General features: G+C 39.0%; 3 protein-coding genes across 3 annotated transcripts; 2 read left to right on the forward strand and 1 right to left on the reverse strand.

Moving 5' to 3' along the window:
• On the forward strand, positions 3910 to 7110 carry LOC18777548 (flavin-containing monooxygenase FMO GS-OX-like 4). The gene is made up of 7 exons (XM_020563491.1): positions 3910 to 4650; positions 5035 to 5105; positions 5220 to 5372; positions 5515 to 5597; positions 5717 to 5852; positions 5953 to 6126; positions 6626 to 7110. The coding sequence occupies exons 1-7, from the start codon at positions 4101 to 4103 to the stop codon at positions 6860 to 6862; spliced, it is 1404 nt and encodes a 467-aa protein (XP_020419080.1). The 5' UTR covers positions 3910 to 4100; the 3' UTR covers positions 6863 to 7110.
• Positions 7438 to 10521, forward strand: LOC18775799 (flavin-containing monooxygenase FMO GS-OX-like 4). The gene is made up of 7 exons (XM_007209066.2): positions 7438 to 8127; positions 8692 to 8762; positions 8896 to 9048; positions 9178 to 9260; positions 9389 to 9524; positions 9608 to 9781; positions 10140 to 10521. The coding sequence occupies exons 1-7, from the start codon at positions 7578 to 7580 to the stop codon at positions 10338 to 10340; spliced, it is 1368 nt and encodes a 455-aa protein (XP_007209128.1). The 5' UTR covers positions 7438 to 7577; the 3' UTR covers positions 10341 to 10521.
• Positions 10755 to 13945, reverse strand: LOC18776003 (pentatricopeptide repeat-containing protein At4g18975, chloroplastic). Its single transcript, XM_007209667.2, has 6 exons — positions 13453 to 13945; positions 12781 to 12900; positions 12343 to 12462; positions 12046 to 12189; positions 11352 to 11564; positions 10755 to 11199 (listed from the first exon to the last, which is right to left on the reverse strand). The coding sequence occupies exons 1-6, from the start codon at positions 13570 to 13572 to the stop codon at positions 10999 to 11001; spliced, it is 918 nt and encodes a 305-aa protein (XP_007209729.2). The 5' UTR covers positions 13573 to 13945; the 3' UTR covers positions 10755 to 10998.

A 14471-nucleotide genomic window follows, 5' to 3' on the forward strand; every position in this document is an offset into this window, starting at 1 on the left:
GGGTACGTAGGCAGCTAAGGTATAGTGCAGCGCAGACTAAATGTTAGTCATATTGGTATTTGAAATGTTTGGTAGTTGGTAGGAATTATGGAAAGGCCGAAGGCCCATTTGTGTGAATTGCATGAACCTATATTGTGCATGCTGCCAGTTGGGAATATTAGATGCGTTTTCATGCAGGTATAAATTTTGGGAAATGTCCAAATTATAGAGGAGACTCTGCCGAAATTTCGGCAGGAAGTCTCGGTTTTTAGTAAGTGGGCTTGACATCGGGGTGATGTCAGGAATTCCAAAGGGTTCGTCTCGGATTTTGAGAAAATTCGGGGCGGGTCCTTAAAACATGTTTCATTAAAACTCTTCTAAAACATCAGTTATCTCTTTCCAAAAAGAACCCCATTCCCTCAAACTCACCACTCCTGTCAACTATTAAACAACTCCAATTCATTTCACACTCAACTATACATATTCAATAATTATACATATAAATATATATATACATATAAATAACTATAAATAACTATACGATATACTCATCACACCACCTAGGTACCGGGGAAAACAATCCAACTGGGGGATCGTTTGACTAGTCAGCAGGATTTTCAGGTGCTATCCTGCGTCTAGGGATGAGCGGTCCAACCGGGGGACGAAACTCCAAAGCTCACACACCGGAACATCCAACGCCATGTGTAGCTCTCAAACTATGTCCTACGCGCGCAGACTGGATCATCACACACCGGAACATCCAACGCCATGGTGATGACCCTAAACTCTATACACAGTCTTTCCGTACGCCGGAACATCCAACGCCGCATACGGAAAGTGTCTCACCCGCCGGAACATCCAACGCCGCGAGTGAGACTAGTAACTGGGGAAGGTACTTACGTAGTGTAATCCCACAACTCCTCTCTAATCACATTCTTCCATATCACTCTCCAACAACCCAAATATCTCCTCTAAAAGAATATATATCAAAATATACTTCCCCACAATCTATACATGAAATACACTCTCAAAACCCAAAAGGCCAAACTCATAATATATTGCCAATTGCTATACACCCATCAAAATTAATCCATGCATATAATATATAAAATCCAGGAGCCACTAAAACATTATGCAAAATCTTTCATTAATTAAAACCAGGCATATGATTAAAACAAAGTCCACTCACAAGTATTCCCTCGCTGCCTGACCACGTGAAGGTCCTGCTTGCTGTGTGCGTGCAGTCGAAATACCTATTTCGAAATACGAACCGTTAATTAATATAAAAACCACGTCTAAGCGGAAATTACAAATTAAATGCTTAACTCCCCAAATTCCCATACGTGCACGTCGAAGATGGTATCCTAAGGTCCGATTACAGGTTTAGGAAGCGTTCACGATTTTACGGTTATCGCTAACCCGCAAACTTTGCATTTTTGAATCGGAACATCCGGGGCTCCGATTCAGAATTCGTGACGTCTCATACGGTCCTAGGAATTCCTAGAACAACATATTTTAATTTGGGAAAAATCTAACGGTCGAAACCTATCGAACCCGGATAACGCACAATATGCGAAAATCCGTTCGATAGTCAAACGACATCCGAATTGAGATCCGTGAATTCCTATGCGCTCGTGACAACCTAAGGATCTCATCGGGTCAATTTACATCCTCACCAGACTCACCCACGCGCCGCCACACGCGCCGGCAGCGCGTGGGTGTGCAGAGTAATTCCGGTGACGGAAAAACTCCACACCCAAGCTCACCCTTCCTACCCTAGCTTCTACTCGAGGTCAGGATCACTTTACTCAACTACGAGAAGCTCCAATTCGGCCGGCAACTGGCCGGAATTTTATTTTGAAATTCGGCCCAAAACCTAGATTTCTAATCAGTTTTCTAGACTCGAAATCGATCAAAACCTATACCAACATCAGCTAGAACTCAGAAAATTGAGGAGAAACCATACCTTAATCACCGGGTTTGGGCGGCGGAGGCGGCGTCGCGACGGCTGGAAAGCTTCGGTTTAAAACCGTCGAGCTCGCGGCCGGAATCCGTGGTTTTCGACGGGAAAAACGGGCAGAGCTTGACCGAGGCGACGAGACGAGTCGAACGGGACCGATCTCGGGTCCTGCCGTGGCCGGAACTGCGCGAACCGAGGAGAGAGAGAGTGAACGTTGGGGAGAGAGAGAGACTGAGAAGAGAGAGAGTGTCGCGCGCGAAGAGAGAGAGAGAGAACTGAGAAAAATCTGATTTTTTACCCTAACCCTTTTCGAAATATTTACAAGTTTGCCACTGGTACTATTTTGCCCGTAACTTTTTCGTTACAACCTCGATTCAAGCCTACCGCGTGTCTACGAATTCGTCTCAATACCATCTACCTAGAAATACCACTCGTGGTCCCAAAATCCTTCCGAAGAAGAAAGTGACCAATTTACCCCTATCCCAAGGGTAAATTCGTAATTTTATATAAATCGATTAAAATAAACATTTAATTTGGAGTCGGGGTGTTACATAATAAGACAATATCCTAATGAAGATTTGGGGCCTTAGCTAGCTCCCTCCGCCACTGCTTGTAATCTTGTTTGATTGCGGTTATGCGACTTAAAATCTTTTGTTTAATAAATTTTAAGAATTAAGAGTTTGATGTCGTATGTATGTGAAAAACGACACAAAAATCATGTCGATTGTTACTATTACTTAGCAAAATCATTGTTGTTCATTACACGTAGGTGAAGAGACTATTCATGAGAATATGAACTTTTTAACAAAGTAAGATTTACCTAATCTACCTCAAGGATGAGAATATCTTTCCATATATCATTGAGATTACCCTTTATACCCTAAATTTCCCTGAGATAGGAATTCAACACGGCAAAAATAAAAAATGCTTGATGTCCACGGCATTGTTTTAAAATAGAAAGAAAGAAGAGGAAGAAAATCAAAACTTTATTTCATTGTTGGGCCTAATCGCAATCCTTCAATTTCCACATGTAGGTTGTCCTTATCTCCCTAAAAAACTTCCAGGTCCAACTTCTCCTTGTCCAATTTGACTCTCAATCTCGCATGTCCAACATAAGAAGATTTGATAAATCAATGTGCTGAGTCGGCCGACTCAATTTAAAAGGTCCCCCCCTCCTCCCCCCCGGGACTTTCAGAAAACATACCGCACACCACCAAATCAAAAAAGAACTTGAGTAAGAAAGAATGACGTCAAATTTGAAGGGTTTGTGGATTTTTAGGGGTTTTTTCTTTTCTTTTTTTGTGTGTGGAGCATATGCTTCTATAAAATAGAAGCACTGTAAAATAGTACGAAGGATGGAAAAACCATCAAAACCCAAATGTTAGAGGCAGGGATAAAGTGTAACCTTTGAAAAAGATTGACCCCACCAAACAGCAATTCAGCAACTGAAAGCAAAAGCTAAGAGGAAAAAAAAAATAGAAAAAAAAATGAAATTAGAGAAAGAAATTACATTTGAAAGAACTCAAAGTATTAAGTGGGTCATATTTTTTAGACGTTAATATGCGAAATCAAACTAAATTGAGTTGTTTGGATCCTAGTTTAAATTCTTGTATTGTCGCATATTAATGTGTATAAAATAACCAATATGTAATAATACACGAATTGAATAATACTGTAGTTTTTAAGGGAAGGCTCTCTCTCCTGCTTGTATATGAGAGAGTAAACTACTCAATTAGTCCAATAATTAAATCCTTAATTGTAGAAAGGCTCTATTAATAAGCAAAATAATGCTTAATCCTCTAGAATATAGTCCGACTTTTTTTACTTGTTATTTCCCCTCTATCAATAAAACAATATCACCCTTTGAATAAAATAAAAAATTGTGCTGCAGTTTTTTACCCGCCCCAAATTATTACGTCATTGCAACAGAAGATAGTAATAGTCTGTTTACTAGTTTAGTTGCCGCCACCGCCCACCGGAAATGAGTCGACGCACATCCTTCGTAAGCTAACAAATGAGACAGCAATGTCACCAAAACCAGCAGACGCAGTCTTAGTTTTCAATCTCACACTATTTTGTTTAGTGGTAAAAATGAATTTTCCTTTTTTATTATTTAAATCCTCCACATTGTCTACACTTCAGACCCGTAACGCCAAATCCAATGCAACCCACACACCACGAAACGGCCTCTCGTCACGTGGCAGTGATCGGCGCCGGAGCTGGCGGCCTGGTCGCCGCACGTGAGCTCCGGAGAGAGGGTCACAAAGTCGTAGTCTTCGAGCGAGGAGACCAAGTAGGCGGCACTTGGGTCTACACTCCGAATGTGGAGTCCGACCCAATTGGGCTCGACCCGAATCGGACCAGGGTCCACTCGAGCATGTACCAGTCGCTCAGGACCAACCTCCCAAGAGAGGCCATGGGGTTCCGGGACTACCCATTTGTGGCCATAGAAGAAGATGAAGAGAGAGACCCCAGAAGGTATCCGGGTCACAGAGAGGTGTTGATGTATTTGAAGGACTTTGCGATTGAGTTTGGGGTCTCTGAGATTGTGAGGTTCGAGACTGAGGTGGTGTTTGTGGGTTTGGTGGAGGGTGGCAAGTGGAAGGTGAAGTCCAGGAGTAAGAGAGGTGAGGTTGTGGAGGATGAGATTTTTGATGCTGTTGTTGTGTGTAATGGGCATCATACTGAGCCCTGTGTTGCCCAAATTCCAGGTATCAATATCGTTGCTAAAGCTCTGAACTTTGTATTGGGTTCTTTGAGATTTGTTCATGAGGAATATGAATCGAATTGGGTTGTGATCCTTTGGATCTTTTTTATTTATTTGAGGCACAAAGTTTGGACCTTTAATATTGGTTTAGGTACCTGATTGATTCTGCCTTGTGTGAGTGTACAATTGTATTGGCTGAAGGAAGAAAATTACTTTTGGTAGAGTGCAATTTGAGAAGATCTTCATAAAAGGAACTTTTGAGGTTATAGAGTTGAACTTCTCAGCTAAAATTTATGGAATGAGATATTTTTCTTAATGCTGCGTTCAGGCTTGTGTTTTGGTTTTTACTTTTCTTCTTCTGCTTTATGCAATGTACACTGTTTTTCAGGCATCAATACATGGAAAGGGAAGCAAATCCACAGCCACAATTATCGTACCCCTGAGCCATTTCGAGATCAGGTCTGTGTTGCCACTTTCTGCATCCTGTAGGAATTTATAACCTACTTTTGTTTTTGTTTTATTTTTACTCTATATAGTATGTGGCTTATTTTATCCATTTCTTGCTTTGCATAGGTAGTAATTTTGATAGGGAGCGCCACTAGTGCTCTTGATATTTCACGAGACATAGTTGGAGTTGCAAAAGAAGTCCACATTGCATCTAGATCTGTTGCTGATGAAACCCTTGAAAAGCAGCCGGGCTATAATAACATGTGGCTTCATTCTATGGTAAAAGACTTCAGCCATGGTTAAGAATTGGGTGGCTTTGATGGGAAGTTCATCCAGAGAATGTTCAACTTTGTTTGAGCCTGATGCTCGAAGGATGGTTGATCCAAAGTACTGATAATTTTTAAATTTTAAACCAATGCAGATCAAAAGTGTCCAGGAAGATGGTAGTGTTGTATTCCGAAATGGGAGTGTTGTCCTTGCGGATGTCATTCTTCACTGCACAGGGTATACTTGCTTTGGCTTGTTTTGGACTTCAAGCTATGTTGTAGTGTTCCATATTGACTGTCAAGTAATGGAAAGTGCCACAAAATTGAAATCCCTTTTTTTTTTTTTCCTATTTCAAGGTACAAATTTCATTTCCCTTTCCTTGAGACCAATGGCATCGTGACTGTGGATGACAACCGTGTTGGGCCTCTGTACAAGCATGTCTTCCCACCCGATTTGGCTCCGTCACTTTCCTTTGTTGGGTTACCATGGAAGGTATTTCTCTTCTTTATAACAAATGCCATATTTTTTGTTGCATCTTTTGGTTCATTGTTTTTTTATGGTTGAAGTAAATCTTTGAATATCTCCGTGCCAGGTTGCTCCTTTCCCCATGTTTGAATTTCAAAGCAAGTGGATAGCAGGTATTTTGTCTAACCGAATCGCACTTCCATCGCGAGAGGAGATGATGGAGGACGTCAAAGCTTTCTACTCTTTACTCGAAGCTTCTGGCATCCCCAAGAGATACACTCATAACATTGCTGATTATCAGGTAAATTCACTCTCTTTGGTTGACTGCCTATGTTGTTAGTTAGTCTCAACCCATATGACCATAGCACAAATTCATTCGTCATCCGTGGTTGAGAGCACTGGCTACAATGTAATTGCTAAACGAAGTCTTGTTTCAGATATCCTTGACTGGATCCCCACACGATGAACTTATGCAAATAAGATAATTTAAGCACGTATATCATGTCTAAACATCATATTTAGGTCTTCAAAAACCAATCAATGTGATTCTTGGCTGTGGCAGAATGCCGTTTCATCTCTCTCTAGTCTGTTGGGAACCTTCAGTTGCACTAATTAAATCTGCATGTATATTCATTTTGGATATAAATGAAAATACTAATGGGAAGAATAATATGATATATGCTGCTGATCTTTATGGTTATTATCATTATCTTTTTCCTCTCACCATAAATTTTACTAATCTTCATACTTGTGTCTGTTTATGATGAACGAGATAAATATCAAGTGTTGTTATTCTGCAGTTTGGATACGACGATTGGCTTGCAGCTGAGTGTGGCTGCCCAGCCTTTGAAGAATGGAGAAAGCAAATGTACTTTGTAGCTATAGAGAACTTGTTTGCACGACCGGAGACATACAAGGACGAGTGGGAAGATCACCATTTAGTATTGCAAGCTCATGAGGACTTCAGAAAATACACCTTAAATGGAGTTGAAAATGGATACGTGACATCAAATGATGTCCCGCCCAGTTCAAGGTGAAACAAGCGACCACCTTGTTTCTTTTGAAGTTCATCTTAAATATCCCAGGAAATCTTGATGTGTTCCTGTTCCTCAGTAAGGGGATGTTTAAGTGGTTGGTAAGTTTATTTTTTTCGTCAGAAGGGTTTGGGGTCTGGTTCGAATAACAAATGTATGTAATTTTTTTTTCGTCAGAAGGGTTTGCGGTCTTAATTAATCTGAATCATTGATTAATAAATTCATCCTTGAAATGGAAGTTGATGTTCCAATTTTTTTTTTTTTTGGTGCTACCAAAACAAATCCCAAAGCACTCGAACTGCCGACATCCGCCACAAAGTAAATAACGGCCTCTCAGGCCCCAAATAATTCTACTAGGGGCCAACGATGGACGATAACTCCTCCCGTACACAGCTTACAATTTTTATTATAAATAAATGAGATTCAAAGTGTGAGGTAATAGAAAAAAGTCCAAGTAGATGGTTTGATCAAATTCAAGGTGCGATCAGATTGAAAATTTGCGTTGGATCCAGCTTAGCTTTTGACTTTAGCATTAATCACATTTGTAATAAATAATTATGAAAATTTTTCAAAGAATTTTGGTAACTTCTTTTTTTGGTCAAGAGAATTTTGGTAACTTCTTAAAACAACATCACTCGATCACAATTCACAGCCATACGGCCCAAACCCAAAACGCCGAAAAACCGTCTTCTGCCAAACTCTCGTCCACAACTCCACCATGCAGCTCGCTCTCAACCCACTGGCCTCCCGCCAAGTGGCAGTCATTGGCGCTGGCGCCGGCGGCCTGGTTGCAGCACGTGAGCTCTGGCGAGAAGGCCACAAAGTCGTGGTCTTTGAGCGAGGAGAACAAGTGGGTGGCACGTGGGTCTACACTCCGAAGGTAGAATCCGACCCACTTGGGCTGCACCCGGATCGGACCACGGTCCATTCGAGCATGTACCAGTCGCTCCGGACGAACCTCCCGAGAGAGTCCATGGGTTTCAGGGACTACCCATTTGTGGCCAAAGAAGAAGACGAAAAGAGAGACCCGAGAAGGTTTCCGGGTCACAGAGAGGTGTTGAGGTATTTGAAGGACTTTGCGAGCGAGTTTGGGATATCTGAGATTGTGAGGTTCGAGACGGAGGTGATGGTTGTGGATTTGGTGGAGGGTGGCAAGTGGAAGGTTAAGTCTAAGAGCAAGGGAGGTGATGGTGTGCATGATGAGATTTATGATGCTGTTGTTGTCTGTAATGGGCATTATACTGAGCCTCGTATTGCTGAAATCCCAGGTATGAATATCATTTCTGGAGAAAGTTTAAAAAAAATTTTGGTTGATGTTGATAATTGGATTTTGGGATTTTTGGGTTTGCGTTCATGCTCTGGATTTGAACATCTAAAGTTCTGAATCTATATTGGTTTTGAGATTTTGTTCATGGGAAATTGAATCGGTTTGGGTTTGTGTTGCTTGGGATGTATAGAAGAATCTTTGTCTTTAAATTGAGTTATGCATTGTGTGAGTATAAACCGTATGGGAAGTAAATTACTTTTGGTAGACTGCAATTGGAGAAGCTTCAAGAAAGGAGCTTTTGAGGTTGCCAATTTAAATTGCAGCATTAACTTTTTAGAGTGAAATGGTGGGAAAGCTTGTAAATACAGGATGGAAAAGAAAATATAATATTAGCCCTAATATCTATACCCAAATTAAAAGTAATAATTCTAAAGTACTAATGAAGCTCATCCAGACTTTTTTCTTTCTGAATTCATGCTTATGTAATGCAATTTGAAGGCATAACAAAAGTAAAGTTGGTTCTCACTTTTTCTCCCTCCCCTTAATGCCATTACATACTTTTCAGGTATCAATACATGGAAAGGAAAGCAATTTCACAGCCATAATTACCGCAATCCAGAACCATTTCGAGATCAGGTTTGTCCCACTTTCTGCATTCTGTAGAAACTTCTAGATTGTGTTCTTCTAATGAAGCAGGACACGGTTAATAGGGTAGATTATTTTAATTCTTACTGGTTAGCTTCTCTTATCTACTTCCTGCTTTGCATAGGTTGTAATTTTAATAGGGGGTGCAGCTAGTTCTGCTGATATTTCTCGAGAACTAGCTGGAGTTGCCAAAGAAGTCCACATTGCATCAAGATCTGTTGCTGATGAAGCCATTGGAAAGCAGCCTGGCTATGATAACATGTGGCTTCATTCTATGGTAAAAGAACTCACCCATGGTAAGAATTGGGTGGCCATATGATGAAAAGTTCATCAAGGGAATTATCTTTGACCCTGATGCTAGAAGATAGGTAGATCCTAAGTTTTGATATAATTTAAACCGCTGCAGATCAAAAGTGCCCATGACGATGGAAGTGTTGCTTTCCAAGATGGGAGTGTTGTCATTGCTGACATCATTCTTCACTGCACAGGGTATAACTTGCTTTGGCTTGTTTTAGGAATTGATGTTATTATGTGATGTTCCATATTGAATGTGAAGTAATTGAATTGAAAGTGCAAGAAAAATGGAATATGAATAGTAATCTTTTTCCTTTTTCAAGGTACAAGTATCATTTCCCTTTTCTTGAAACCAATGGCATTGTGACTGTAGATGACAACCGTGTGGGGCCACTGTACAAGCATGTCTTCCCGCCAGCATTGGCTCCTTCACTTTCCTTTGTTGGGTTACCATGGAAGGTGTTTCTCCACTTTAAATCATATGCCATATTTGGTTCATTCTTTTGAAGGTTGGAGTAAATCTTTGAATATTGTGGTGGCAGGTTGTTCCTTTCCCACAGTTTGAACTTCAGAGCAAGTGGATAGCAGGTCTTTTGTCTAATCGAATTGCACTTCCATCCAAAGAAGAAATGATGGAGGATATCAAAGCTTTCTACTCGTTACTTGAAGCTTCTGGCCTTCCTAAACGATACACTCATAACTTGGGGGATTGTCAGGTAAATTCAATTTCTATTGTTGCATGACCTTACCAGCTGTTCATTAATCAGAATTAGTTAAGAGCATTGGATTCGGAGTAATTGCTATCGTTGCCTCTTATGTGATATATTAAAACATCAAGATGCTCACTGTTATTTGCATCCCAAATCAGTAGCTTCCATTGTATAGCATGTCACATTTTTCACACTCAAACTTGACAACCTGAGAGGTTACTCTTTTGAAAAGCTGCTTAATGTGTTTTTTTTCAGTCACCATTCAATGCCTTTTAACCCTTTAGGCATCCACTGTTCCAGTCTATGTACTAGTATCTTTATATATGTCATGAACAGATTAAATAATTCAGTGTTGTGTTTGCAGTTTGAATATAACGACTGGCTTGCAGCTCTGTGTGGGTGTCCAGTCTCCGAAGAATGGAGAAAGAAAATGTACTTGGAAGTTTCAAAGAATAGGCATGCCCGACCAGAGACTTATCGGGATGAGTGGGAAGATGACCATTTAATACTGCAAGCTCATGAGGACTTCAAGAAATACACCTTAAATGGAGTTACCAAAAAATGATTAAGTTTATAATCTTTAAAGTGTGTCTGGTCCCAACCTTGTGATTGTTTCCCCCCTACAAGGTTTGGGTTCAACTCACAACAGTTTATAATCTTTAACTTGAATGATGTCCCAAAATAAGATTTTGAATGATGAGTTAAAGATGGATGAATAAAATTTAAGTTGGTTTCTTTATTTGTTCCATGAGATACTTGGAGAAGAAATTTAAAGAAACTAGGAGCAGCCCCCCATCAAAGTGCAATTTAAGTTTGGGTTCAAAGAATCCAAATAATACAAATCAATTTGGGGTCGGTTCTAAATTTTCCATCTGATGATGCATTTTGAATTGGATTTCACAACCCCTCGCTACATGATCAAAGATTACCAGTCATATTGATATCAAAAAAATTCAAATCAAGACAACATTGGATACAATAAAAATCAAACCAAACGAACTAAAACTCGGTAACTAGTTCAGATTGGTTGAACAGAAACAAAATCATGGAACAACACATACCAACAGAGGCTCAAACGCCCTAATTCTCAAAAGGATATTTCACTAAACAATTTATACAATTTTGTTTACATTCCCACTAGATATCAAAAACGCATATACAGAAATATTCATTTGTCATAGTGATTGACCGACTAGTTTAAATCATTAATCAGAAGTTCTATTCTAACCAAGTTTCTTCTTTTTCTTAGCCGAGGCCTCTCTAGATTTCTTGAGTGATGCATTTTCTGTGAAAAGATGGTTGTACTTCTGCAACACCCTCTCTTTTTCTTCAATCCTGCCTAACATCTCATATGCATCTGCCACTCTCTGGACTATTGATTTCACGGGAGGTTTGCGATCAAAAGCTTCCAAGCCCTCAAAAAGCTACCGAATACAAGCATGTATACAATAGGTTAGGCTAGCAGAGTATATAAAGTAATTCGAGCAATAAATAATAAATAATAAAAATTGAATGGGCCAAACATCAACCTATCGTAGAAAACTGCATATCTAAGTATGAACGTTATAGGCCATACCTTTACGAGACTCTCCAACATGTTGTTTCGGTAGTATATACCTATCATACTTTTGCATAACTGCCACGGAACTGAATGCAGATCAATGCCAATCTTCTTGTCCCAAAACTTGTGTGCTTCTTCTGGTCTTTGGTCCATATCTAAAGCTCGTATTAGTTGCCCATATGTTCCCATTGTGTTTCCCTGTCCCTTGCTTAGCATCCATTTAATTACCTAGATGAGTTGGAGAAAACCATGGTTTATAGATCACAAAAGAAAATAATGAATAGGACTCACTCATTCTTTCCAGGGTCAAGCGTAAGTTAAAAATAATTACATACTCAAAATTTCCTAGTCGCAACAAATTATTGGATAATTATGTTTTCAAATCTCTCCTGTTGGAAAAAGTAGTTTCCCCAAATACTTATGCACTCCAAAAAAATGCAAATCTTCTTCTCATGGTTGGTTCTTTCCCATGATTTCAAGAAGTTTCTTTGCTACAAAGGATTGCAACAATTTTGATAATGATGGAGAAGTCTCAGCCAAAACAGACATAAGTGCATAAAATAAAAGCTCCTCAAGGATTATTACGTCACATTATTCTGCTTCAAATTAAAATACTACTTTAAAGAAAAGTATTCCCAGATTGAGTACTTTCTATTTAAGTGTCCTCCAAGTTTTTAAGCCATGGTGAAAGACAAAGAAATGATTGTACCTGAACAATTCTATGCCACTGCTGTTCCTTCTCAAGAGAAGTCAATGCCATCCTAATTTTTCCAATGGGAAACTCTTGCTCCCAAGCAACCCATCCATCAAGAGTACCATAAACAGCCTCCTTACTGTTATTGAGATCAAGAAGCTGCAAAAGTGGGGTTTTTTAATCCATTATCAGCTTGCTACAAAAATTAACATCCACAAATTTTCACTCTATTAATAAAATTCGACTAAGATTTAAAAACTCAATAGAAATAATTTATAAATAAAAAAGAAAGCTTGAGATATGCATACTTACAGTTCTTACAAGAAAGTTAACTTTATCCTTTCTAGAAACATTCCATCCAATTTGGCCCCTTTTCTCGCCTCCAGCATTTTTCTCTGGATAGTAACTGTTACTTTGGTGGTTGTGTTGATCCTAGACCGTTATAGATGAATTAGCCAACCAGTAAATGAACATCCAAGGCAAAAAGAAAATAACAGAATCAAGACTGCCCACCACAGAGGAGGTATGACATCCTTACTACAACTTCACAAACGTTAGATGCAAGAGACAACACTGCCAGTATATTTTGTTCAATTCTAGAAATTTTGCCAAACAACTTCATAGTTTTGTTATTCATTAGGGACTAGAATAAATTTTGTAAACTTAAGTTTCAGGCATGGGATGACGAAAAGGTTGTATCACATTGCCGATGCATGTACACAAGCACTTTGATAAATAGCTCTAAGATACCTCCAATGAAACCATAGCTGTAGCAGTTCTTTGGTTAGATACTTGAGCTTGCACCACTGTACTGTAAGTAGAATTCAGAATTTGGGCCCTGATAACCCCAAGCTGAGTTAATCCGCCAACCTGGAGAAGATAACATTATATTAGAGACATCCGTTAATATCTAATTAAAACCTCCAACACTTTTGTGAAAACAGCTAGATTCAATTGTCTTAAAAGCTGACAAAAGCCAACAGGTCTAGCCAAGTGGAAAAGGGCCTTGACTTGCAGACTAGAGGTCTCAGGTTCGAACCCCATGACATTGTGTGTGAGAAACCCGCTCCCTTGTAATTTAGACTATTACTTGTCCTCAAAAAGAAAAAACTGATGAAAGGAGATAAACTTAATTTTGATTAAGAAATGAATATAACAGTGCCCCTAGCATATAAACAGGTTTAAGTAACTTAAAATTTATTCAGTTTTTTCAACTAGTTTACTTTTTCATTGCTTTTTTCTTTCTAGATTAATTGATCGAGTTCTAATTCTATATTTCTTAGGCCTAACTTATCCCATTAACATTTTTAAGGCATTCATTCGGGTACATTAAGGGTTTAGTTGCCTAATTCGCACACCCCCTACGAATTTCGATCTGGAACGAAAAATTTAATGACTCAGTTCTAAAGGAGAGAACAGTACCTGGCCGCCGACAGCAGACGAGCAATTGAGGGAGAGTATCGCTGGAGAAAGCCATGGACAAAGCACACGAGAGAGAGTGCTATAACTGATGAGCCCAAGTTTGATTCTTGCTCTTGGCATAAGGGGAAGATTTTAGGTACGGAGAGATTTTTTTGGACGAATGGATTCGAAGAGGTTAGGTCGGGTGGGTGATAAATGGAGAGGCTAAGGGGGGAAAATTTGTTTTTTATTAAAGGGTTTTTATCACAAATGGTCTTTGACATTTGTCAAATTATCATTTTTAATTTTTTATATATTTTTTTTGGACATTATTGATCATTTATGTTATACTTTATATATCAATTTGGTCCTGCAGTTAGGTTCTGTCGAAATTTCTGTTAAATAAATGACATGGTATGTATTTGAAGCCCATATATCCGATAATAAAATGCCACGTGAATTTGAATAAAAAAAATATGTTTTGAAAATGAAAAACATAAAACTAAATTTAAATCTTAAAAATTAAATATAAAAAACTCCAATACAACTCTCTCTCTCTCTCTCATTTATCTCTATCCTTTTTTTTGGGTCAAATATCTCTATCCTTCTCCCCCTCTCTTTTTTGATTAATCTCTCTGCCTATGCATCACTCAGTAAAATAAAGAAAAATAAAATAAAATTTTTGGGTATTTGGGTGCAGGGGTGGGTCTAGGGTTGGGTGGGGCTCAGTGGTTTCTTTTGGTTCAGTGGGGGTTGGGTGGAGGATGGATCGGGGTGAGAGAGAGAGAGAGAGCAGAGGAGGTGGAAGGGAAAGGGAGATGGAAGGGGAGAGAGGTGGAGGGAAGGGCAGAGTTTTTTTCTATTTTTAAAATTTTTTAAATGTTAAACTATTTTGTTATTTTTTAAAAAAAAATTTAGATCCACTTAACATATTTTTATTGGCTATGTGAGCACCACATATGTGCCACGTCAGCAATTTAACATAAATTTTTAACAAAATTTCACGACGGGACTAAATTGATATGTGAGATGTAACATAA

This window comes from Prunus persica, chromosome G5 (genome assembly GCF_000346465.2).
Source record: "Prunus persica cultivar Lovell chromosome G5, Prunus_persica_NCBIv2, whole genome shotgun sequence".
Classification (NCBI taxonomy): domain Eukaryota; kingdom Viridiplantae; phylum Streptophyta; class Magnoliopsida; order Rosales; family Rosaceae; genus Prunus; species Prunus persica.